The sequence below is a fragment of the Xiphophorus couchianus genome, chromosome 11 (genome assembly GCF_001444195.1).
Source record: "Xiphophorus couchianus chromosome 11, X_couchianus-1.0, whole genome shotgun sequence".
Classification (NCBI taxonomy): Eukaryota; Metazoa; Chordata; class Actinopteri; order Cyprinodontiformes; family Poeciliidae; genus Xiphophorus; species Xiphophorus couchianus.
The window spans coordinates 21,899,310-21,926,671 of record NC_040238.1 but is presented as its reverse complement, the minus strand read 5'-3'; the positions used below and the strand labels follow the sequence as shown (position 1 = coordinate 21,926,671).

General features: G+C 37.3%; 1 protein-coding gene across 5 annotated transcripts in view; it reads left to right on the top strand.

Moving 5' to 3' along the window:
- LOC114153346 (roundabout homolog 2-like) overlaps positions 1-27,362 on the top strand; it is a 106,084-nt gene that overhangs the window by 38,345 nt on the left and 40,377 nt on the right. For 3 of the 5 annotated variants that reach the window (XM_028031833.1, XM_028031831.1, XM_028031830.1), the window contains exons 3-11: positions 14,310-14,467; positions 14,698-14,818; positions 14,956-15,094; positions 17,509-17,645; positions 19,124-19,135; positions 19,613-19,737; positions 22,066-22,237; positions 24,826-25,031; positions 27,019-27,100. In XM_028031833.1, coding sequence (XP_027887634.1) covers positions 14,310-14,467; positions 14,698-14,818; positions 14,956-15,094; positions 17,509-17,645; positions 19,124-19,135; positions 19,613-19,737; positions 22,066-22,237; positions 24,826-25,031; positions 27,019-27,100 — 1,152 coding nt within the window. The remainder of the gene's footprint in view (positions 1-14,309; positions 14,468-14,697; positions 14,819-14,955; positions 15,095-17,508; positions 17,646-19,123; positions 19,136-19,612; positions 19,738-22,065; positions 22,238-24,825; positions 25,032-27,018; positions 27,101-27,362) is intronic. The other 2 variants (XM_028031834.1, XM_028031832.1) reach the window with 1 other exon arrangement.

Genomic DNA, 27,362 nt, shown 5'->3' with positions numbered 1-27,362 from the left:
CGGGGTGCTTCGCTTTATCTGTCAGCCTTGAAATTATTTTCTTAGTTGTTAATAAAGATCAGCAGGAAAGCTTGTTTTTTATTTGTTGTCACTTAAGAATGTATAAGTGCAAATATACATAAAATGTGCAATTTTAAACACATTTTACTGTGTTTAAAATTGCACTTGCATATACTGTTTTTTTTTACTTAGAATTACTCTGACTTAGTGACAATACGCAATGGGAAAATCAGATGTAAAATCACATTTGAAATGTTTCCTTATTCACTGGTTTTCAAGAAAACATTTAGGGTTCAGTTAAAAGAATGCCTCTAAACAGATTATTACCAATTTGTGCAATTCTCCCAACTGCTATGAGGCACATAGAATCACACTCTATTCTACCTGATTTTCTGCAACTAAATGAAAAATTTGAAGGTTGAGTATTGTACTGAAATTCATCACGATTACTAGTTCAACCTCAGCATAAATCATAAAATCATATACCTATCACGGAAAGGGCAAAAGCATAAAAAGGCCGAGATGTTATTGTAAAACACTAAGTTCTGCAATGCCACAACCTCTCTTCTTTGGCAGATTGTCAATATGTTTTAATGCTTTGCCATCTAATATTGCCCACCTTGATTTATTAGTCAGTACCAACCATTATTTTTATTTGAATCTTGTTAAAAAAACAATGTACTAATACTCAGTGTTAGTATTTGTGTCATCTACCCTTTTTTCCCCTTTACTTCTGGAATATAAAGGAATTTTAGTGTTTTTATGTGAAGTTGCAATAGAGCCAGTAATATTTAGTCAAAATGCTGCTGATGTTTGACTAACACTGCGCGGTTGGAAGCTGCGCTCCACGACTCACAGATTCACAGCTTATCATGTCTGAAAGTGAGCGTCCGTCTGCTGCCTTTAGCCCAGTTGGCAGCCTGGTGGCTGTTGCTCATCTGTCCCCAAGCCAATGTGAGCACATCACCGATCTGGACCAGGATTAAAGGACCTAATACTAACAGCTGTGCTGAGATTAGCCATGTCAGTATTTACAGTTATTTTGTCAAGCAGCGCAACCACACACCCTGCTCAAATAATGAACAGCAATGTTTGAATATCTGCGTGTGTTCAAATTAAGACCTTTCCGTTAGACTGATTTTGAAAAGCACTGTGTACATTGTTGATGGGGAGAACGTTGGTGAATAGGCACTTGGGACTGATTTGGAAGTGTGTGGCGAATGGGACTTATATAGTGTTAGTGGATAAACAGAGCTGGCAGAATACTTGGAAGCAGCCGTCTCCTTTGTTTCAACAGAATGTAAATTATAAATGCAGAGGGAAGAAAAGGAAGACTGACAGAAGACTATTGAGAGAAGCTAACTTGAAACCTACATTTTTTCTAGATAGTTGGAATTTTGTTTTGTTTTGTTTTTATGTAGAGGTACTATGTCATGCCTGGAGAATAGAAAATGTTCTTTCTCTTGTTAGATTCTAATCTATGAATGTGATGGAAGGAAAGGAAACAGATCTTGGAAATGTTTCTGAGACAGCAGGTCTGTAAGTATTAGCTGCTCCCTTCCAATGGATCCCTATGTACATAGAGGATACATCCTGGTTGGCCTTAAGTATACAAGAGGGTAGGCATAGATGTGATTAACATAGATTTGGGGTGAATAATCTCCTAAACTGCTCAATGGATCATTGACGTTGGAGGCTGGGGGCGGTATATAGCAGGAGCTTATTGTGAAGCAAATTACAAACCACCTTTAATTTCTTTATACTTTCCTACTAAGATGCCAGCCTTTCTTTTAATCTTTTAAAGTGGTTTAAATCAATAGTTTTTAAGGATTTGTAGAGGTCTATGAGAGGTTTATTCAGACTTTGGGACACTTCTTTACTAGCTCTCTGTCGTGCCTTTGGTGCAGTGAGTGCTAAGCAAATGGAAAACTAATAAACAGAAGACAAAAGAAAAGTGTTAGGTGTAAAAAAAAATCTCATCAGTATCTGAAGCATGTTGTTTTATCTGTTTGAGGAACTGAATTTTAAAGCACAGGCAATGTCCATAACATGAAACAGCTTGTGTGGCAGGCTAACTTTATTTTGATGGAGATAAATGATGATTTAGTAGCATATTTCATTACCCTTCTAGTTAAATATGAACTCACAAAGATAAAGAAGAATTTAGTGTGGTAAAATATCACTACCACCAATGATCACCAAGACTTTTGCCCTGAACATTAAAAACTTTAATGACAGGTAGTGTAGCTGCTTTCTGTGCTGCCCTTTCTTAATTACTGGGGTCTTCGAACTCATACCAGGTCACAAGACACAGACAATAGACCAACAGGCATCAGAAGCTCCCATTACCAATTTTTAAAAAAAAACATTTTCATCAAGCTTCAGCCAATACCTGGGATCAGATTAGGACATCCGTACTATTTGTAGTTTTTGTGAAATTAAAAGGCTTTTCTCAATTTGAGACCCCTACTTACCGTTAATATGTGTCTTTACACTGTGAAAGTAAGGGGGAACATCTAGTTGCCCTGAAATGTGAGTACTTAGTTGGGTTTTATGGGGGACTAGCATGTGTGCCACGCACCCCCCTGTTGTCCAGTCATATGAACCTACTATATAAATCCATATTTGATCTCTGTACTTCATTTGCCTGTTCAAAGTTCTGCAGCCAATCATCAAAATCAAAGCAAAATACCTCCCATGTATTATCAGTTAATGTGCTAACACGACATTACCATATTAATTAGTTTCTTTTTGTGCCGAATGCCAACAGTTGCTTCGTAGCTCCAGGTATTTATTCAAATACATTTGCACATATCTATACGCTGTCCAAACATGTACATATTGAGGCCCATCTGTATGCGTCCATGCACAGAGGGATAAAGCCAGGATGCTGCGGTAAACACAGCTCGGCAACCATCTCCAGTGGCCATGATGGGTTGTGTTTGATCCTGTTAGATTGTGCAGGTGTACAGATTATCCCTGTCGGTTTTCACTGTCTCTTGCATCCATGAAGACAGAATCAAAGCAGAAGAAGATATAGAATGTGTCAAAAAATTGACAATGTATTTCAAAGAGAGGTGCGTAAAAATACCAGCTTTGACTATGAATCATTTACAGAACTGTGAGGGAACTCTATTAAATATTATTTTAATGTTTTTCATGACTATAAAAACACAGCGACAGCCCCTGCTTTCAGTCAGAAAAGAAGAGAGCCTGCAAGAAAGCTCTTTCCCTTGGTGACCGCTGCTTTAGTGAAGCAAGGCGAATAAAATGCTGGATTCTGATCCCTGACTCATTTTCCAGCTCATGTTGTACATCTCGACAATATTGCTGTAAGGGTCTACGATATCCACGGACTGAGAGAAAAATAATGTTATCGACCTCTTCTATATTTTGCTTTCATCTCCCCCCCTCTCGTTTACTCCTCATGTTCCTCCAATAACTGCAGGAGCAGCATCTAGGTTTATGAACACAGGGCATTGGTGCCTCCCAGGCACATCATTTTAAAGATTTCTTTAATAGCCATGAAAACTGGAAGAAAATAAATAAAACTAGGATAATAGAACAGAAGAAAATAACGGGAAGAGAAATTAACCTACCTTAAATCTTTGAGCAAATGGTAAGTTAATGGTACGCAAATAAAAACATCTGGATTTCCCAGCGTATATAACGATGACACTGAGGCTGAGAGTCAAGAGAAAAAAATAAATTAGCAAAGGTGAGTGTGATAGATGCAGCAGTGTGTTCTTGGGAAGAGATGGATGCAGACAGTGGTTATTAATTATTGATGTGCAGATGTGGTCTGAGGGAATGTTGTTACAGTAACTAGAGGCGAGGCAAGTGAAAGGCACCGCAGCGATGTGGAGAAGCCAAAGAAGGGCAGATCCAGTCCATGCCATCCACAACTTCAATTTACATTACACGACAGGAGAATGGAGGTTAATTAAACATGACAATGGTGGAGTGTTTAACTCTTCATAGTGGCTGACTGGCTTCTAACTCAAAGGCCAAAGCATGCATAACTAATGCGGTATGAATATACAGAAAAGTGTGAATTCATGTGCACACCTGCCATGAAAGGAGATTTTATGAATAAAACTGAGTAAACCGCATGTTTTTAGTCCTTTGTTCGACGTTGCTAGTAAATAGGGGGAAACATGAACTCCTGCTCATGCAAGCTCAAATTGCAGCAGAAAGTAAAACTGCATCTAAAACTCTGCAAAAATTTTGTGTTGCCACAGGCAAGCTCACATTTGGACATGCTTCTATTTCCAACCTTCACATTAACTCTAATTGGATTTGACACTAATGATGCCAAAAAGCAAAGCAAAGCAGAGCTAGGTTTGCAAGCTGTCCGCTTATACTTTGGGAGACTGCTGATTTTGGCTACCCTTGACTGCCGGGTCTTCCGCTGCTCTTTACATTTGTGTCAGTTGTCAAAATGGCAATGAACTGAGACTAAAACTGGTTCACATACAATCTGAATCATTAGGAAACATGCTGGATAAGAAAAGTGAATTTTTACCCTTAGATAGCAGATCGGAGAGTTTAGTTACTTGGTATTTTAAAGAATATACAGCATATAATGAATTTTAAAATTGTCTTTTTAATCATGTTTGGACTTATGCTTCACCGGGGTTTGCTTATTTCCATTTCCCCCCAGTAATAGCAAAGTTGCCGCCTTCAATTTGAGCCTAGTCTGTTATTCACCATGCTAGTAATGACTGACCTGTAACAAAAAACAGTAATTTAAAAACATCAAATTCTGTCCTAATCCATGTAGATTGTGTTATTTGTACCACAATTTCTAAATCAAATTTCCCACCTCGTCATAAACGTGAATCAATACGTTTCCCCAGACCACTCTGTCAAACAGATGTTTATTAGTCCAACAATTTGTGTGTTTGTAAGATAGTGAGTGGAAGTACATGAAAAAACTACGTTATGAATTTGATTTTTTACTTTTGAAGGCCTGGTTGCACAACACTGGCATCTGTCTTTCTTTAGTTTCTCATTGCATGTTGTTTGGCCTTAAAAAGTCACTTTGAGATAAACCTATGCAAGCGGTGGTTGGATTTGCTGTTAAGCTACTGACAACCACACCGCAACTACAGTCAGATGCATTCTCGATTTCACCCATTTAGCTTGCAAACTGAGAAAAAAGGTGCTAAATGTTGTTCTGATGCAAGACAAATAAAAGTAATAAAGCTATGATAAAATATTTAGTGCAAAAAAACCCCTCTCTTGGTCACAAACAAAAACCATTGCTTTTTGCCATAGTGCCAAGATACCTACTGTTTCATAATCATGAGGCAAAAATCGTTTTTGAAAAGAGATTGTTTTGGTATGCTAAGAGAAATCGCTCCACATTACCTGTTTACTTTCACAAAGGTCTCCTGCAATGATAGTCTTCGGTGAAAGCAGAAATTCAGCCAGTGGTCTAATTCATCACTGTCCACGTAATTTATCACCCTGAATACTAGAAAAAACTGACAGAAATTCATTTTAAGATTTCAAGGTTCTCTGGCTCTAAAATTTGATGATATCTGCTCTGTAATGCTGTTTCACATTATGCCATGGTTTACAAATCAAGAGTGTGAGAGAGCCATAAATGAATGCCAACAACCTTAAGGTTTCCATGTCTCCATTCTGGGTAACATTATTCATAAAAAGTTGATTCAGTTGTGTTCTGTGCTGCTGTTGAGAAGACAAAAATATAATAGCTAATGTAAGTCTGAACTGGGCTTCTAGCCTCAGGGGACATTGTGTAAATGCTCCTCATCTCCCTGCTGATCTTAGTCCTGACTGATTGCTGATGACTTTTTTAGGCCACAGACATGTTAAGTTGTTTATTTATGCAAGGAAGGGGAAATAGAAAAGAATCCCTGGTGCAAATAGCCCCTTTCACCCTGAAAATGTTCTCCCCCATGACTGTGTTCCAACATTTCCGTTTTGGTTTTTGTTCCTGTGTCCTGAACTGTGATGATGTGTTTGCAGTCCACAGCAAAGCTTGTGATACATGTATACAGCTGTTTTCTATTTGTTTCTGTGTGTGTTTGTATGCATGTATGTGTCCGTATGTATTTTCTGTATGTGACAGATATGGAACATCCTTGACTTGTTGAGAAAGTGACACACACCCTACAGGCTACGTTCCTGAAAGAGATTCTTCAGCAAACTCCAAAGCACAATTTAGCAGACCCCTGTCATGAGAAATCTGTTGGCTTCAAAGCTGTTTTCAACACAGGACCACTGACTGCACACACGACTAACTTGTTCATAATTCATGACAACAGGCTCAAGTCCATTGTGAAGGATTCATACCACTTGAACCTTTTTTGCATTTTGTGACAATCAGAGATTCTTTTGTTCTTTTTTTGTTTGTTTTTTTAAACAAAATTTACTTTTGGCATTGAGGTTTTTGCTGCAAAAATAGCTGCAAGTTGCTTAGAGTGGATGTCACTTTCAAATTTGCACACATTTCAAAAGGATCTGAGCAGAAACTCCTTCAAAAAAAAGTTTTGATTCAGTCTAGATGGATTGAAAGCATCAACACATCATGATGCTGCTACCTCCAGAAGAGGTTTTCAGTGTCTTTTTCTGCATGTTTGCATATTGATCCATTTTGATTTCATCTAAATAGATCACCTTCATACACACATGTCCCATAGAAAGAAATATGAATCTTTTTTCTTTCAATAAGGGCCTTTTTTTTTTAGAAAGGCCAGATTTCCAGTTTTTCACAATTTGTTGTCCTGATTCTCCCACCTAAATTGTGGATCTTCAGATCCTCCAGAGTTGCAATAGGTCGCAAGGTCTTCACTGAATATTGCTCCTGTTAATAATCCTGTCAGTGTGAATACCGATGCTGAATGCCAATGCACGGCACCTTTTCAGATTTTTATTTATAAAAGGAAATCCACTAGAGCTGTGCAAACTATCATGATGATATAATTGTATTTGTTGTATGTATTTATTTATTTCAGAAGTTTTTAAAAAACAAAGAAAACAAATAACCAGTAGGACAAGAGAAAACATGTGCATACATAACCAAGAACAAAATAATTAGATTATCACTGCTTTTCTGTTTGAAAAGGAGTAAGAAGAAGTGAATACTTATTTAATCCTTCCCCTTATCTCAATTTAATAAAATATATCACAGATTATTGTGGATTTTATATATAAATAGTACTATTTGATAATTCACAATGTCCTGCAATTTTAGTAAATTAGACTTAACAAACAAAGAATTATTGTGTGTAAGAAAATGGTATCATGATGACTCTTTTTTACAATACCATAGTGTGCAATATTGCAAATACAAACCATTGCATGGATGCAGTAACAGGTAGAAAACTATATATGTCAAGCCTTTGTACCATATATATTTTTAACTTTGCATATTGAGAGTTAATCATAATTATTGCTGTCATTGTAATGTTGATCAATAGTGCCTCAGTTAAATGTTTTATGGTTTAATGTAGTCCCGGAAATCAAACATAATTTTCCTTCTATTTTCTGTATCTGTGCTATTTTGTGTCAGTACATCAAATAAGAAAAATACATTGAAATTTGACAGTAGTTTGCAAGACAAAAGTGTATAAAGCTCTAGAGGCGGAATACCTTCGCTGGGCACTGTATTTTTGAGCAGAGTTCCTGTTTGATATGCAGCCTGAATGCAGTTTAGAATTCTGTTTGTTTCCTAGATGATGCAAGCTTTATCTACATGCGGCACCGCACTTCGTCACTGCATCTGTGTTTCCCAAATGGAAATACAGCCATCTGTTACACACAGAAAACTCACAAGGTGTTTGCATCTTCATCTTCCCTCTCTACTCATTAACAATTTCCATTTTGCCTCAGTGGTGTTTTCGCTTCTGCCACAACCATTCTCTTTGTGTGAGTTTGTACAGCATGAAATTATAAAAATTCCCTCAGTGGATTGTTAGCTTACTTGCCCACCAACACACACCTATAAATGAGGCACACTTGACTATGTGTTGTAGAAAGTAAACAGACTGCCGACTGAGTTAATTTTGTTATTTTGTCACCCAACGCCATCTGTCCGTCACACCTTGTTTATTTCTCGCTTTGTGTAATGAACTAAACAAATGTCTTCCTGTTTTTGATTAATTGATAAACAGATTCAATTAGACATATTTGCTATACTAACTATAAGCTACATTATTTGTAATTGAGGTCAAATAGTAACTTAAAAGAAAATGCTACTTGTAAAATATGTAGGCAATATGGACTGCAAAGATTTGTAACCTGTTAATAGCCAATTACACAGAAAACAATATTCCAGGTTGAAACATTGTAGTCTAAGCATATGTGATCACGTTTAGATTCACTGTAGTTTGTTGAATTTTTTTTTTCTCCATATATCCAGTGGACACCAAATGTCTCCTTTCAAACGAGAGCAAAGAGAGCACTCCACTGGGTTGCTCTGCAGTATGGAAAGCTACACTTACAAGGTGCTCACAGCTGCATGATGCAAAATATCATTTTCATGATGTAAGTTAAAATAGTTTTCTTTAATATTTTTTAGCACTCTCCATGCAACTCTTTAGCTCTTTTGCTGAACTGAAACTAAGATGGTGACTGTATGCTGCACCACTTTATGGTTTTACTGAAGCCTACCCTCTCTCTATTACCCAACACACACAGCAAAGCTCAGAAATTATGAGAGAGACCTCATAATCTAGCAGCAAAATCTAGCATTTATCTCAAGCATATTACTACAATCACAAATATTGAAAACTTAAGCTATATGCAACTCAGGTTTTTAACTTTTGTGTTTTCTGTCTATCTATATTTGTCTGCCTGTCTTTGTCTGTAAGGGGGGTAGCAGTAGGAGGGGCTTTTCCAGGATGCCATTCAGACTAGAACATTCACTGCTTATGAAGCAGGTGCTTGCAGTGGGTATTAAACCTCCTGATGTTATGCAAATGGAAATTTGACTTCATAATCAGAATTGTTCATCTTAACACTGTTGATGGCGTGTCTGAATGGTTCCCCTAGGAAATATAATGCCTATTTTCTGAATGACTATAGTGAATTTGTTATTAAAACTCTTCATCTTACATGTCGTACGTTATGAAATAGTATAAAAGGATTATTTCAAACATGATGGAATCTACAGGAGCATTGTTGTTTTTATTTAAACGGTGGAAATCTAGCTTTTAGATAATAATCAGTGGTCTTTTGAGAGTGGGTGAGCATACAGAACCTGTGGTGAAATTAGGAAATGTCCTTTTTCAAGAAAATGGAAATATAATTGCATGTCCACATGCTAATAAACTGCATGTTAACACAGCAGGAGACTGTCACTTTTGTATGAATTTGGGACAAATTGTAATTTTGACCTACAAATGATGTAAGAAAAGGAAATCAAGAGACACCATGACTAAAATTATGGTAAAAAAATGTTAATATTCGTCCTGCAGCTCTTTGTACAGAATGCCTAGCCAAATGTCTTTACAAAGAGGGGATGGTACGAGAAGGAGCACAACTGATTCTTAGCAGCATATTCTAGGCCACAGATTTGACCACTCAAAGTTTCGGACTTTGTTACAAATGTTAAATTATTAATGTTATTGAATCACAATAAAAGAACCACAGACAGACATGTAAATGTGTCCTTCAGGCAACATATAGATATACTGTAAGTACTAGTCCAAAATGTGTCTGTCAACATGATTGAAAACCAAGTTCTTTGGGGCAGAGATTCAACTTTAAACAGAACAACATTCAATATGCAGTAAGATATATCATGGTTGTGCAAAGTTATTGAGAGGGCTTAATGTGCCCCTCATTTTTCAGATTTTTAATTGTAAAAAATGTGAGGTTACACTTAGAGGTTGCTCACAGTTGCATGATATACAGCAGTACTTTCATGATTATCAGCATATTATTTATGTAGAATTCAGATCTCCAGTAATGATAGATGCTAGCATACGTCTGCATTCTACTTTCTCCTAATCTTCAGTTTGTAATCATTTAAATTGATCGTCATGTAAAATGTAGTTGTATAACAGAAACAATGCCCCTTTGTTTCTTTTCTTCCTTCAAGGATGCTTGATGAGATACGTTGCACAAAATGTATCCAATTTTTTTGCCATATATATACCCTCTTCTGATCATGTAATGAGTCTCTGTATAGTTATTTGTTTTCACAGACTTCCACCTTGTCACATATTTTTACCACCTATTGTTCCATGAAATGAAGCCCATTTACAAATTATTCTCCTTCTGATTTGATAAATGTAACTGGCAAATTGGTGAGACCCCTGAATGCCTTGTTTGAATAATTGAGCAGTACTCAATCAAACAGCATTAGGCAGCGGTGGCAGGCACAGCATCTGAAATAATTACCACCAGACAACAGACTACACATTACTGCTGCCTCTGCGGGGGTTCCTCATTTGAGAAAAACAGATTAGAACACCAGCACCTCCACCCCATGTCTCGCATGCCATCATATGTGCCACCCACAGAACGCCGCACAGGCCTCTTAGCGAGATCAGGCAGGGAAAAGGGAACACCCACTACAGCATGGAAGGCGGTAGGACGGTGGCCATTCATACATACTGTCAGGACTGAATAAATCACTGCCAGACTACCAGCAGCGCTGATGTATTTGACCACGCTTTCACAGCCTTTTAAATTGACAGCAGCCTATTAAGAAGAAATTGCATGTAACAAGTAATTCACTTCCAATTTACACGGACATGATTCGGCACACTCCATCATAAAGCAACCAAATTATTATTAGAAACAAAATAACCCCCCAAATGTTTTAGTGATCCCACATTGTTGTGAAAGTTGGTAATATCTAAGCATTGCCATGAATATAATTTGCCAAACAGACTGAGAATTTCTGGAATATTTTAATTTAAATATGCATTTGCAACATCAAGCCAGCATTTCAGCAGCCATATACACACCGAACCCGTTTACATTTTGTCACATAACAGCCACTATTATGTATTTTAATAAGATGCCATGTGGTAGACAACACAAAGTAGATAACTGAAATATGGAAGGAAAATTGCACAGTTTGGAAAGGATTTACAATGCTCCAATTTTTAACAATGTAAAAATTGGAGTATATACCTGAAAATCTACCCCAAGTGACCATCCACGTAATGACAGGACAGCTGTAATCAGAGCAACAGCCAAGATGCCATGTTCACTGGAGAGGAGCTGTGGAGTTCCAGAGCACAGATGGGAGACTCTGTTGAGGGAAACCATTCCTCCTGTCCTGCACAACTATGATCTTTATGGAAGAACTGAAAGAAGAAAAACATTGGTGAAAGAAAGATCCACATCCAATGGAGAACATGTAGAAATACAGTACAGACCAAACGTTTGGACACACTTTCTCATTGAATTCAATGAGAAGGTGTGTCCAAACTTTTGGTCTGTATTGTACGTATCTGTTAAAATGCATTCAAAGAAAATGGACAACAATTCTCTAGATATCCAAAAAAAAACTTAGTTGTAGTCTTAGAATTTACTCATAGCTACTGAATACAAATGCACACCACAGTTTTCAGATTTGTTTGTCAAAAATGTGGAAAAAACATTATTTATATTCCTTCAAAACCACAAATCTACACCACACCGTGTCGCTCTGTGATATATACTTCAAATAAATCCAGAAATAAGTTTCTCTCTGTTCTCCCTCTATGCTCATCAAAAATGTTCAAATGACATTTTTTGTTTTTTAAGTTTTCACTTACTTTTCTGTCAATGTCTTTACACTTCATGTACCCAATTATCTAGTTTTCAAGTTTCCCCTGTTTACGTCTGAGTTTTAAAGCCTCCCGGGACACGATTTAGAAAAGCATTGTCAACACGGGGACAAGCAATGCTGTTGTGTGCCTGGACGGATGCAACGTTGCCTGCATGGAATGGGTCACTAAGCGTACACTACAACATGACAGCCAACCAGGCATATGTCTGTGCCAAAGTAGTGTTGCAACTGAGGCTCATTTATTGCGGGATGTGATCGACAGCTGGGCCAAAGGGCCACTGGCTGCTTCCTTATTTCCTTTTCACTCGAGGTGTCCTCAGGGACTTGGAATTCATGCTACAGTATATCTACAGAACAGCTTATGGCATTAATGAGGATAAAAGGCAGACTGAGCACCATGCAAGTTTATGCTGCTTGGAGTTTTACAAACTATCACTTACAGTGAGATATAATTAATCCCTCCCAGTTTTCATTAATTCCTCATACGTTAAAGCAGAAATGACAGTCAGCGGCTAATGTTTTTATGCAGAAGCCCATTGCTCTTTGATGAGAAAAGGTAAGACGCATTGGTATTTTATTTTTGTGGCTATGATTGATGTCACACACTGCTCTTTATTATTTAAAACGGGCCTACAGCAAGGCTTTTTGCAAAAACAACATGTCACAAGCTATTAATGCAAAGAAGTTACAAATCATTGCAGGATCCAACGTACAATCTCTATTTTTAAACCTAATCCCAATGACGGCGTACAGTGCAGTCTTTCCTGCAGCTACTTAAAGCGGCGGCAGCTTTTAAACAGATATTTGTTTAACAGTTCTGACAGCGTTATGGACTTTGAAGATTTTTCCTTTTAACGTCACCTTAACTACCTCATACATCTGGTCAGGATGCGTTCTCTTGGCTTGCGCGGTAATTATTTGACACATACTGTTGGAATAATGAAAATAAGATGCAGATATTCTTAGATAAATGAAAATGTTGACTTGGGAATGATAAAACTGTTCAAAATGGAATTCTAATGAACTAAAAAGTGTGTAGATGTGAGATAAACATGGAATAGTGTTATATTTTACCCACACTTGGCTTTGAGAGTTTTATTTTTATATAAAATAGTTGTTGTCTTCCTTCCAGTTGGTGTGGATTCCTTGCAGAGAGTAATCAAGGAGTTTCCATATATATATATATATATATATATATATATATATATATATATATATATATATATATATATTTCAGAACAGGTACTATAATTGTGCTGGAACACATATCTGAAATTTGTTGCTATCACTTAGATGTTTTGAAATGTGTTCAACCTTGCTCCTAAATCAGGCTTTTCTGCAATTTCACAAGTCTTTATGAAGGACTGTTTGATCCAGTTGATACCCTTAGTCAGCAATCAGTTAGGACTTTCTTTTCAAATTTGTATGCGGAGTATTGCAAATGCATTTTCAGGAGTCCAAGGCCTGATGCCGTGTCTGCTGCAAAAGGACAGGCTCTGCTTTGTCTTTCCAAGGTTTCATCAGAAAAACAGACTCAACCAAACTAGCGATTTCATTGGAACAACTGACTTCTTTCAATCTCATCACTGAAAGTTTTTTGCAGTACTTTTATTATGGACAGCCTTCAGTTTGCGGCCCACAGTGAACCTTCTTATACCCATGAGTTGATGCTGGTATTTAAGGCTTTAAAACATGACATCACTGGCTCATAAATATTTTCACTGACCACAAGCTGCTTATATTTACCAAAGCAGAGATTACATGCAAGGATTTTTTTTTACTCATACTTATTACATGAAAATCAGGCATTATTCTTAACCAGAACATTTATTTTTTTCTTTTTTGCTAACCTTCTGAGGCAGCCACGTAAATTATGTAGAAAATGTGTCTTTTGTCTTTTACATCTGCATTGTTTGTAACGTTGAAGGTTGTTACAAATTTATTTCTTTGTATATAACTTTGTTTCTTCTTTTATTACACTACATTCAATAAACTCAAACTAAAGGAAACTAATTTATAGTTAAAGAGTAAGAAACTGTGGGGATTTTTCTCCAAAAAAATGGAGAGGCCACCTTGTGTGGTTGTATAAAATATGAAGCTTTTATTTTATTTTTTAATGGTGAATTCTTTACTGATTTTTTTTACATATACATCACAAACTAAAAACTTATAAACTTTGACCAATAAAGCTAAGTCAAATGTCAATGTATTTGTTTTTTTCTTTTAATTTTGAAATGTTTAATCAAAATTGTAGGAACTTGCTACTAAGCCTGTAGGTGGACTTAAAAGTTTTATTTGTGATATTTCTCTTGATGTGAATTATATCTTTCTCTTATCTTTCTGCTATATGCACTTGCACTTTGCAGTCTTCAACCAGGGCTTGGCCTCTATTTTAGAAAACTGTGAAATACTTACTAAAGAAAAGACCACTTATTCTAAGAGTGACTTTTTGATTTCCAAACCAGCTGGAGGAAGTAAAATATTTAAAGAAATCATAAGTCATCATATTTATAATGTGATTCTGTGTTACATTTGCTTTTGATTCTAGTGTTGCGAGATGACTTCCGTCAGAACCCACAGGACGTGGTGGTGGCGGTTGGGGAAACTGCGAATTTTGAGTGTCAGCCTCCGCGCGGGCATCCTGAACCGACCATATTCTGGCGAAGAGACAAAACTCAACTGGATCTCAAAGATGACAGGGTCATGGTGGGTTCATTTTCCAAAAACAGGACATGGTGGTAACAACAAAGAAGAATAAAATGTGAAGCTATGATGCTAACCTAGAAAAAACAACAACAAAAAATCGTAGAAACATGTCAATCATCTTGTTTGTTGTTTAATGAAAAATTGCATGTTAACCTTGCATTTACGTTAATAATTTGTTGCAGTTTGACATATTTTGCTTTAAAGTGGATAGCTAATTTTTTCTTCTTCAGGTCCGAGGTGGAAAGCTGACCATTTCAAATACTAAGAAGAGCGATTCAGGGATATATGTGTGTGTGGCCTCTAACATGGTTGGAGAAAGGGAAAGTGAAAAAGCACAACTTTCAGTATATGGTAGGAAATCTCTTCTACACTCGGTGCATAATTTAAAAACCAGCAAAGTGCAGAAATATTCACTGGCTCTCGATGCGCCAACAATATTTAACCCCTTTGCCTAATTAATACCTACGCTGTATGCGATCCTCATTTAGAAAGACCAGCATTTATGCAGCGCCCTGTGAACCAGGTGGTTCTAGTTGATGAGAGTGTGGAGTTCAGATGTCAGGTCCATGGTGACCCACCGCCTGCTCTGCACTGGAAAAAAGAGGATGTGGATGTTCCTCGTGGCAGGTGAGGACTGGGAGTGAATGTGTGCAGTCCATAATAATCACATCTGTCAGTGAGTGCTGCAGCTGTGAAAATAAGAACATTTAAGCACTTCTACCTATTAGGGCAATTAAAAAAGGATACTTAAAATTCAGTATTCAAAAATGCATGTCAAACATTTTAATTAGCAGCATATTTTCTGCTCAAATAACACACAAAGGTTTGAGAAATGGGTGTGTCTTGGAGGTGATGTGTGGATGCTCGTGTAATTCGAACCACATGAGGCCTCTTCAGTACAGCATGATGCAATCCAGTGTAAGAACACACACAACTGATATCAGAATTTACTGCAGAATTTATCACCAAACACTCTTACAGATGGATTGGATATTAATAATTTCAAGTCATTGTTGGACTTTGTGGGGTTAATCCCTAACAGTGGGTAACATTAAATACACTGAGCAGCCATAATATTATGACCACCCTCCTAATATTGAGTGGTTTTCTCTTTCTTATTAGCAACATTTCTTATTATTTGATGTATGGACCATGCTGCAGTCACATGTTACCTGCCTGGCTCAGGAAATCAATAGAAAATTCATTAAAGAAACAGCGATGTATAATTGAATATCTTAACTGAAATGGAAATATGTGCCATGTCTATGAACCATCAACGTCTGTTGCAATTATTATTTTCACTTTGTTGACCAAATTGAGACATGTTTTTAAAGGCAATTAAACCTTTTGAAAACATATGCCAGTTGCTGGCAGGGTGCTCTGTTACGCTGTTAGTTTATTCAGATTTTGCTAACATGTTTGTTCAATAAAAGGGTTCATGATGGTGGGACCCGTCACAGTAACTAACAATGTACAACAAGCTGCAAAACTGAAACAAAAGACCAGGTTATATCCTCCAATTGTTCAGGGATGTTGTAAAAACCTTTGGATATAAAAGCAAGGCAGTAGTGGTCAATGGAGCAGCACATAGAATAAACTGTGATGCTTTGTTATCTCTGGCTATTCTGTCAGACTATTGTTAAAATTTAGTAATATACAAGTACTGTATTTAATATAAAGTGGACGCCATACTTCATCTTCACACAGCAAAGTGATTGTTTCCTAGCTGCCATTTAACAAATTTTCCTTTTTGCTGACTCCTTTGAAGAATTTTGAATCTTATTCTGTTTTTCACTATCTTACCTGTTTTAATTTTCCTGTTTACCTTTAACATGTTGCTTATATTCTCCTACAAAGAAGATAATACTTTGTAGGAGGGCACCACTACAACAGAGTGGTGAATGTTTTTCATTTGAGCAATTATTAGTAATAATGTCATGGCTGGTATGTTTAAGATGACTATTACTCAGCTCTCTGTCTGGCAGCCTGCCTACCAACCTAGGTTGTACCGTCTGACTGTAAACTATGCCCTATTTCTAGAACCAGTTTCCCTCACTTTCCTCCTTTCACTTCTTTCATTCTTTTCCAAAACCTACCAGCCTCCTGGGACATATGTATCTGGGTCAGAGATGCGCTGTGAATGGAGTCCTCACCAGACTCTGGACGGACTTCCATAACTACCCCCACCAACTCATCCCCCACATCGATATTCTGCCCACACCCTTTTGGAACATCTTTCTCGAATGTGACTTTTTCTCACTCTCTGTACCATTTCTCTGCCTGACTTGTCTTCCATCTTTGAATCAGCATGGCTGGCTAGACAATTTCACAAGATCTTTCATGCCAAAGGGGACCCAAGAGAGGGAGACCTAACTCCTTGCTCCCCTACTCATTTCGTCTCTTGGCCCTTCGAGACGCTTATCTAAACTCAGATGGCTGAGATGGTTCTCTCACTCTTAACTGCGCTGCTGCCGTCTCACGTTTGCTTTGCTGATGGATACACTCAAAAACATGGAACATCTCTATGAATTAGTTATGTTTTACTGGTTGGCCCAATCATCACATTCAGTTTGTCAGACTGTGCCACTCCCTTACTGTCAGACTGTTGTCTGTGCCTCCCTCTCTCTCTTACTCTTCTTCTCTCTCTCTGTCGCAGAGACACACACTCTCATGAACACGCCAACAACCCACACTACAGTGTGGGCTGTGCGTCTTTATGAATATTGAAATAGTCGAACAATCAGCGTTCTAACTGAAAGCTCCTTTCATTTTTCTGTGCCTTCATCTCTGAGTTTAATTGCTCTTCTTTTCATCCCATCCCTAGCAATTGCCTGAGAAAGTCTGTTGTTATTCTATCAAAAAAAATGACACTTCCTTTTTAGAGCTTCCATGCAAAACATCACACACACAAGTTTACACACCGCAATGTTTGTTTTGCTGATTTGCATCACAGAAATAACTTTTGAATTTGTATTTACATGCTTTAGAATCTTTATTTGTATTACACTTGTAATGTTTAACGTCTAACACCTCTTCTCCAGGTATGACATCAGATATGACAGAGAGGACTCCCTGCTGAGGATAAAAAAGGCATCTGTTAGCGATCAAGGGACATTTACGTGCGTAGCAGAGAACCGTGTGGGTAAAGCCGAGGCCTCGGCCTACTTGACCATCAGAGGTGGGTAACTGCTGGTGCTCTCATGTGTGGCAAAGGGCACAACCATTCCTTGATATTTTTGTCTTGAAAAACGACAAGTATCTTGTCGCAACAAGAGCTTCTGGAAGGCATTTGTAATATTGTCATCTTCCTGTAATAATAGCCTAAGTAATTTTTTGCCTGAAGTGTTTTTTTTGTTTGTTTGGTTTTTTTTTTTGCCTAATTCATCTTTTGGCAAAAAGAGGTCGTAATTTTTTATTTTTTTATTTTACCAAAATTACTTTTAACAAAAAATGACTTATGCCATTTTTTTTAGAAAGGTGACAATATGTCTCTCAAAACTTGCAAAACATTCTATTTCTTTTTTGATTCATAATTTGTTTCTGACTCCATACATACAACTAAGGCTTTCAAGAAAGTCACATATGACAATTCTTTTTTGTTTTTTCTAGATAAGTTGCCAGGCTAACAATAGCATGTTTAGTCTCATGTTTTGATATGACTTATTGATAGTTTGGCTGTTAACATAATATTCCAATGCAATTTTGGAGCTTAGTTTTGTATTCCCAATGTCAATCATTTTTAAAAAGCCATTAATGTCAGTGACCCCATGTATCTGCTTGAGAGAGTCGTAGTATGTAGTGACTGTAATTACACATTGTTTGGGTCCCTGTACCAACATAATGAAGGCTCTAAGAGTTAACAATTTCAAAACAACTTGAATTATTCAACAAACTATTTCTTAAGGGTGACTATCTGAGAAAATGGTACATAATAATAAATTAACTAATTAACTTTATGATATGGGTTAAATGATCCACTTGTTATTGTGTTGTTATATGAAAAGCATAATGGCAAAAAGTAAAATATTTGGTGCCTTATTGACTTGAGCACAACTATTAAATTTAGAAAGTGTTTGCATAAGTATGTGTTTAAAAACAAATAAATGCATGATATGATAAAAACTCATATATCTTTAATTTCACTATTATTAATACTAATTAAATTATTTAAAATATTATTTTAACAGCAGAAAGCATATTTTTGGTGTGAATTCAGCGATTCACTCAAACCATTGCTTTTTTCTACCATGGCAGTCTCGTATCAGCTCATACTAAATATAAATATTGAAAATCTCTATTCAGTTGGTTTGATTTTATTTATTGGTCTTTAAATCTCCTTTGTTCTAGGTCTGTATCACATGCTGCATATCTGTTTGGTTATCAAACAGATATTTCAACTGCATTCATGTATTTTTTTAAAATAAATTTTGGATTGTGGGTTTTTGTATTGCTGTGAGGGTTAGACTCCATGCCATCCCCTGCTTTGGTGACAGAGTTACCCTTCTTGTCCCTGAGCTTCATGGATGGAAACCCAGCTCCATTTCATTCATTTCTGATTTTCATTTCTTTCTTTTCCTGTCCCTCTGTTCTGCTCCTCTGCTTTCCTTCTCTCTGTGTTGCGTGTCAATGTCACCCACACCATTGTTGTGTCACCAGCTCGCCCCGTTGGTAAGTAAGAGGTGATCCCATTGTGCATGTGCTTATTTTATTTCTTTTTTTTGTTTTTCAATCACAGACATGTTCAGTATGCATGAGCTCTTGTTGCATTCCACAAGCACAGTCATCAAGTATTTTTTAGACATGCATATCTGCTCTGTATCAACGTCTGACTTCCACTGGAAAACTTAATATGTATATTCTGAATTCTTCCAATATGTGGGTTCAGGTGTGATTGACGTGCTGTAGTTCAAACACTACAAAAGAGATGAAGTTTGAAAATTTATGACATTTTAGTGGCTTGTTTGACTAGTAGAAATAAGAACTAGTTCAATGAAAAGAAAACACCCAGTGCATGAAATCCTTCAGCTTTCAGCTCTTCATCTAGTAGAGATACACATACTCATGATATAGTCTAACAGTAATGTGAAGTCTACTAGAATACATTGCCTTTTTATGTTTTTTTTTTTTGTTCATTTTCAAACTCAGAAGCACCTCAGTTTGTGGTGCGACCTCGGGACCAGATTGTGGCTCAGGGACGGACAGCTACCTTTCCCTGTGTGACCAGAGGCAAACCTCAGCCAACAGTTTTCTGGCAAAGAGAAGGCAGCAAGGTGAGCAATTTGAAGAGGTTGGAACTTGAGTTGCAAAAATAAAGCTTTCATACTTTACTTCGACTTGTCAAGTTTAAAAGCTTGACTTAGACTTGTCTTCTACAGACTTTGACTTGTCTTCCAAAGGCTGAAGACTTAACTTAGGTTTGTTCAGGGTCAACAGAGTAACTACTTTTTTTCTGCATTTTACAAAAAATTCTAAACATTTGAGTAGAAAATATTAACTTTGGACCTTCTTTGATAATATTTGACTCATTCTTTGATAGTATTTGACTCATCACATCTTTAGGCTTAATATGTAGTGTAAGAATACAATGCAGAAAATGGCCCCAATTTTTAAATTGTGTCATAGGGCCACTGTTTTTGTGGCATCTGGACTAACTTAGATTAGTTATGTCTCAATATCAAGAGCTCTTTCATTTGTCAAAAAAGGAATGGCATCACAAATATTAAATGAAGATTCCATAAAACACAATTTGTGATCTTTTGCAGCTTTAATAAATTCCTAAAATTAGCAGTTTTAACTCTTTGGCATTTTGACCAAGTTGGCTCGTCTCTTATGTAGAAGTATTAGAGTGGTCAACTATACAGAATAAGAAAATTCAAAACACTGATTGGGAATCATTTTATATCAACATGTGATTTAAAATTACACATGCTGTATAATGTAAACACACATTAGATTTATTTAAATCAATGTAAAACACACTACTTAGACTTTAATGTGTGAGGAGACTTTGGGGGATTTTGTAATCAGGTCTGGTCATGTATTGAAGTATCTCTATTGTCGCAGCTTGATTTTTGATAGTGGGTGTATTGGGATCAAGAGCGCGAAATTAAATCCCTAATCCCAAAATATGCTGCTGTGTCAGGATAAGGTGCATTACTTTTGCTGTGACGTCACCATAATTTCTGATCATCTAACAATGACATTTCAATGAACCCTTAATACCACCAAATGATCAGAAAATGTTTTACTTAGTAATTTATATTTGGAAAATTTGAATTCCATTTCAACTTCTGCTTGCATGGTTCTGTCAGCCAGGTGTTTTCATTCAATAGTATGAAACTGAATAATGTTGTTTTAACATCATTGTTAAAGAATTTGAGTTGTGTTGATGCCATGATGTCCACATGTGAGCTATACATCACATATGAAACCTGCAGCATTCATGGAGTGGAAAAATCTGTGCCAACCCCTTTTATCTGTTGATCAAATTGTGAATGCTTGAGGGTCAAAGGTGTAGAAAAGTGATGCTGGAGCATTTTTTACCATGATATCCTGTCTTGATATACAGCTGAAACAAAATATCTTAAAATTCGGGTAAATACACTATAAATAAAGGAATACATCATATAAATGAAGAGATTAACAAATGTTACCTATGTAAGTACATGACGTGACTTTAATCAGACTTACCAAAACATAAGCATTAAACCTCTCACTCTCACTGATTTCAACTTTCAGAATATGTGGAACATTTCTCTTTGCTTCAACCGTTGGTGCACAAACTGACGTCCACAAAGACCTAACGCTTTAGTTAAAATGTTTGGATTAAAAAGGAAGCGGCTTCGACTAAAAGGATCAACCCAGGTCAGAACAGAATGTGGTTCTGTTCCACATATATATAATGAAGTGGTCATTTATTATCAATCCACGCCTGTCTGACGAGCCAATTCACTTTGCGAGAGACAATGTCATGTGCTGCATTAGCGTCATTAGACATAATGAAAGCAGGCTAACGTCCTTTCCTGTCCATCAGTTGGTCCGCCTGGGGTGCAGAGGCACAGAGCCCTGATGCCTCAATTTCATGGTCATAAGTGCAGATTATCACAGCAGGAGCAGTACTTTGGTGAGAAACTGTAATTCTAACCAAGCAAAAGAAACATTGACCCCCTTTATTCAACAAGACTGCACATAACATTTTAGAATATCAGGTACTGCAGACATGTTCTAATTGTAGCACTTATTTCTTTCTTTCCATTGTCATCCAAATGGATTTAAAAAAAATGTCTTAAAGAAGAACATCTGAAACTTTGACACCAATGTACATCAGAATAAGAAACCAAATAGTTTAACTGGTTGGGACATTTTTACACTATCAACTATATAGAAACTGAATCATGCTACTTAATAGTTCAGTAATATGACTTGGCTTTCTTTGACGTTTTCCAGTGCAGCTGAATCTTCCATAATAAAATAGTATGTATCTGTCAATACATGTTTTTTTTATAATATATGTTTGCTTTAGTGAAAAATCACACATCAGTAAAGAAAGAAAACATCTAATCTCAATTTACATTTATTCCAAACGTTTGTTTCTGTAGGATCTGCTGTTTCCCAATCAACCAGTACAGGGGGACGACCGAGTGTCTGTGTCTGTGAATGGAGAGCTGACCATATCATCTGTACAGCGCTCAGATGCAGGCTACTACATCTGCCAAGCCCTCACAGTGGCAGGCAGCATCATGGCCAAGGCCCAGCTGGAGGTAGCAGACGGTAAGGCGGGACACAGTAGCACATGCACACCGTCCTCATTTACAGGAAAAGAAAATGTCTACTTTTAGAGCACGAATTTTTAGTTATGCGATCTACTGCTGGAGTAGTGCCCAATTCAATCCCGAGCCACTGATTAGGTCGAGGTTTCTTTACTTCAGCAATATTGATGAAACTCTAGCACCACACTAGCTACTTGCATTATAAATGGAGTGTGTGTTTGATGTTGGTCTAGCTTCACCTGTGATCCCTATGGTGCTTTCATTTCATGAGAAACACAAACACATAAGCTTGCAGCTTGGCAGACAGTGAACAGCAGCATCTGCCCACACTTGTAGTTTCCTGACAAAGATCTCTTAAGTTCTAAAAGCCAGTCACCCTCAATCATCTTTTCACCTCCAACCCTCTATGATGGAAAAATTAAAAGGCAAAAACAGTTTAAAACAGGAAAAAAATGTCTGCTTTGTGAAGAGACACTTTACATTTTTTATTTTTTATATTTTTATCAAAGCTTTAATGTCAGCATTAAGTGCTCAGCTGCTGGCAGCTGGGAGTTGTTTCCTCTCCTCATTTCATTTGTTTCTTGGCTTTTTTTTTTGTTGCTTTTTTTCGCCCACACATTATTAAATTAACATCTGTTGAAGTGTTTTGTTTTTGTTGGGGTTTTTTTGGAGTCAGAATGACTTCTGTTCTGTCACTCAGAGGAGATGGATCAATATCAAAATGTTAGGTGTAAAATGCGAGCGGTGGGAGAAACGTCTTTGACAGATGGGTGTAAACAGAGATGGAGAGAGTGTTGGCTTGAGGCCTGGGGGATTTTGGAAGCTTGCAGAATTCCATTTGTGGAATTATTTAAGATTATCATGTGGAGCATCACACAACAGGGTTTACATGTGGATAAAAAGTTTTCAAAGGTGCAAATATGCACTATTTATTACTGAATTGAATTTGTATCTGACAAAATCACTTTAAACTTCAAATAATGGTATTTGGCTAGATTAAAATACGCAGTTACTCATATGTTCAGCATCTTTGTACCAAAAATAGCTTACGTTCATAAAGCCACTCAATCATCACATCATGCAAAAGCAAAGAGATGTGTATGTGGACAAAAATATGGGTGTTAATGCTTTACATGTGTGGTATTAAGTGGATAAAAAAAGCAGAAACAAAGATTCTAGGGTGTGAGAGTTACTTCTGACAGAAACATTTTATTACTTTGGTGGTTAAAGCTGGACAAAATGACTCATTTCGATACAGAAGTGCCCCTTGAAAAAGAGCAAGACTTTAATATCATAGTTTGCTCTTCAATCACTTGGGATGATGATGAGTTGCCTTACAGACAGGGTATTTTCATGGAAATGTTCCTTTTTTTCCAGCAAAGACCAATCTTATGATTGAAAAAGGAAAGTATGTGCTTACTCCCAGTGAAAAAGGGATACGAAATTTTCAAAATCTCTCTCCATCCATCCATCCAGCTGTCCGTCCATCATCAATTCTTTAGTTCCCGATCCATATCTCATAACATTTATTGTATATCAAATAGTAGATGGACCGGAAATTCAAGAGGTCAGTTTTTTTTTTCCAGATGTTTATTCTGGAAGTCTGCAACAGTGTCCACATTACAGTAGACCTGTCCACTTTCTTCCAGTTGAAACCTGCGGTCTCACTCTTATCCAGAAATGACTGAAACCTTTAACATATCAGCAAATTCTCAGCATAGTGTCATTTTTAAGCAACTCTTTACATAAAACCAAACTATTAATCTTCTGTAAGAGTCGCACATGACTTCCCTTCTAGAACATTATGCTGTATTTACTTGTACCTGATATTCTGCTTGAAATGCTGTCTGGCTCATTGTGCTGTGGGACTTGTGATAAAGGAAAAGACTTCGGGAGCATGCTGTACACTCTTCTGTGAATGGAGACTCACTTGATAACAGTGGTGAGGAAATTGGAAGCAAGGAGTAGTTACGAGGCTAAGAGAGAGATTCGGCACTCCAGAAATTACTGTTTCAAAGTCCGAAGGCTGTATCCTGCATGATATAACAAGCCCTAAAAAAAAGCTTTAAAAGAAGTGCCTCATTGTTTGGCTTGGCATGCTAATTCAGAGTTTAGTTTTATCTGTTTGCTAGCGAATGGAGGGGGGCTTTTTTCAGGGGGAAGGAAGTGCAGCCATGAGTCACGCAGTAGGATGAGGGAGGACAGGCATGAATGTGTGAGAGGTGTTATAAAGAAGCCATGGTAATTAGCACCACGGGTGAAGCATCGTTAATCCTCACCTAGTAATTAAAGCTCAAAGGTGTGTGCTGCAGTGCCATGAGTACACCACCCTGATGCAGAAAGGCTGTGCAAAACAGTCACTTCCCCTCACAACAAATCCATCAGACTAGACGCTAACATGTTGGATGTGCAGCCGCTGATGTAATTATTGCAGCTGCAAATTAACACCTTGTGAGAAGGTCAGCTACCTTTTCCAGAACCGTAACAAGTAGTTAGAAAAGCAAGCTGTTGTTTTGCTCTGTGAAAACCAAATAACAGTGGTAAGAAAGAATTTGAATAACACTGTTTGAAATCGCCTTTTGCCATCAGCCTCCAAGGGCCGCCCACCACCCATCATCCGGCAGGGCCCGTCCAACCAAACGCAAGCTCTAGGAGGCGTGTCCATCCTCCAGTGCCAGGCCTCAGGAGATCCAGAGCCAACAGTCACCTGGAGGAAGAATGGGGCAAATCTGCTTGGACAAGACCCACGGTTTTCCTTACTTGAGCACGGCAGCCTTCAGATCCAGAACACAAGGGTGGGTTAGAGTGGATTTTCCCCCAAATAATTGTAGCTTATGTTTTCTTTGACACTACTTATTGTTTTGTTCACAGCCCTTAAAACAGTGCTTGTGCTTTTGCCTCTTTGCAATGTCATACTTTTGCAGCTTTGTAAAGAACCTCTACAGGATAAAATCACACCTTTTCAACTATGCATCAATTTGCTATTCAAACAGCTCAAAGTAATATTAAAATCTAGTTAGTCTAGTCAATATGTAGATCATTGTATGCCGATTCATCTTCACATATCAAGAAAGTAGTCACTGCAACCAAAATGCTGGAACATTGAAATCTGAAACTTTATTTTAGGGAATATATGTTCAGGGTAGAATTGTCCAGTTCAGGTTTGATCATTCTACATATTTCAGTTTTTCAGATTTAAAACTACAGTGACCTTCTAGCTTGTTTATATCACCAGATGCTGCTCATATCCTAACAGCAACTAACAAGTGCAGAGTCAAACTTTACCTAAAATGTTGTGTTTTTTTTTAAATTACAAGATCGTGTGTCTTGATATTTGATTTCACCCCTAATTTTGACAAATCCCTAGTATAAAGCAGAAATTATAAGAGATAACTTATCATTTAGTCTCACTGACTCTGGGTTAAACTGTTTTATAGAAAGCATTTGGCTGGGGAGCATGATGCTTTCACAAGCATCCCTTTCAGTTTGTCAAACCTGAAGTGTTAAACATAATTGCAGGAAAACAAGTTTCACCCAGAAGTGGTTCTGTCAGGTCCTCTAACCTGATGCAGCAGATGGGTTGTTAGATGGAACAATCTCAGAAGTCCTCCGTTGAAACCATCTGGAAAATAGGGACTTTCAAAAGTGCTTGTGATTGAATGGAGCACATGGTGGGAGAAAAACGCTGCTGTTGACGACAACATCTAAAAGCTCCATGAAACTGTCAAAGCGAAAATGCTGATGTGTCCCATCAAAATATGAAATGCTTTACATTATCACAAGCTTGAGTATTATCTTAATTCACAATCAAAAGCCACCAGAGGAACAAAAAAATCAGGATTATTATTATTGCTATATTTGTGCATCGAATCCGATGCTGCACTTTGAAGAATAAAAGGAGATTTGTTTGTTTGTCAGGTGATCTCAGCCGAGCGTAATTCAAGAGGACAAGTGCAGTCAGCTTGCTTTTAAAAGATGAATAGCAAGTATTGATTTTTATAAGTCGTTAAACGCTGCTTTTTGGTTTAAATCTCTGAGGCAGCAGTTTGACTCAAGGACTAGGGTACAGGAACTGGTGAGTTGAGCCTGAAGATGGTGGTATAATGAAGAATCTGCTGCACACAGTGTCATATTAAAGCACCATTCTTATGTCACTTCTTCCTTCTTTTGGGAGAAGGAGGTAGAGGAGTGACGCAAGTCTCCCTAAATGTTGCCGGTATTAAAGAAAAAAAAAAATTCATCGTATTTCTCATTTCCTGTGTCAGCAGTGGATATGGGAATGTTGATGGTTATGGGAATGGCATGTGACCATTATTGGAGAAAATCAATTAAGAAAATTAATGTGAGCTTTTAATGGCATCTCTCTCTTTTTTTTTTTCATTGGCCAATGGTAAAGTTTCCACTTATCCACTCTACAGATTTCCCCGTGCCAAATGCAGGCCGGGGAAGGTTAATGCGTTTTTACTGTAGTGCTAGCTGCAAGCCTCCTTCAAAAACCCAGACTGACGCAGGAGCTTGTAAAAGCCATCAGGGATCACAGTTACAAAGGCTGTTGCACTCAGCTGAACACAGGGACAGAGAACAAACTTGAAAGCAGTATCATGTGTGACATGGATCTGTGGAAAATATTTATGGGGTGGATTTAATCGGTGGTGCTGTCTTCCAACTGTTTGTTTTTTTAATGCTGTGTTGCAACGCTGGAATTAGACTGTCATGTAGGACATTAAATATGAGCTGAATAATAATAATATCATTAATAATATCATAATGTGGCTTTCATAGCTGTCTGACTCCGGACTCTACACCTGTGTTGCTACCAGCTCCAGTGGAGAAACATCTTGGAGTGCCTACTTGGATGTTAAAGGTCTGTGGTAATATCTCATCTGACAGATTAACACACTGCTGCAGTACCTTGGAAGCGTATTTATACTCCTTGAACTTTTGTGATGTTTTGACACTTTACACCCATAAACCTTTGTTTTTAAAGGCATTTTATGTGGCAGGCCTAACACCATGTAATGCATAATTGAAGTGTGAAAAGAAAATACATGGTTTTTAGATTTTTTTTTTTTTTTTTTGAAAAAGGAAATCTGAAAAGTGTATGTATTCAAATACTTTTGTAAGTA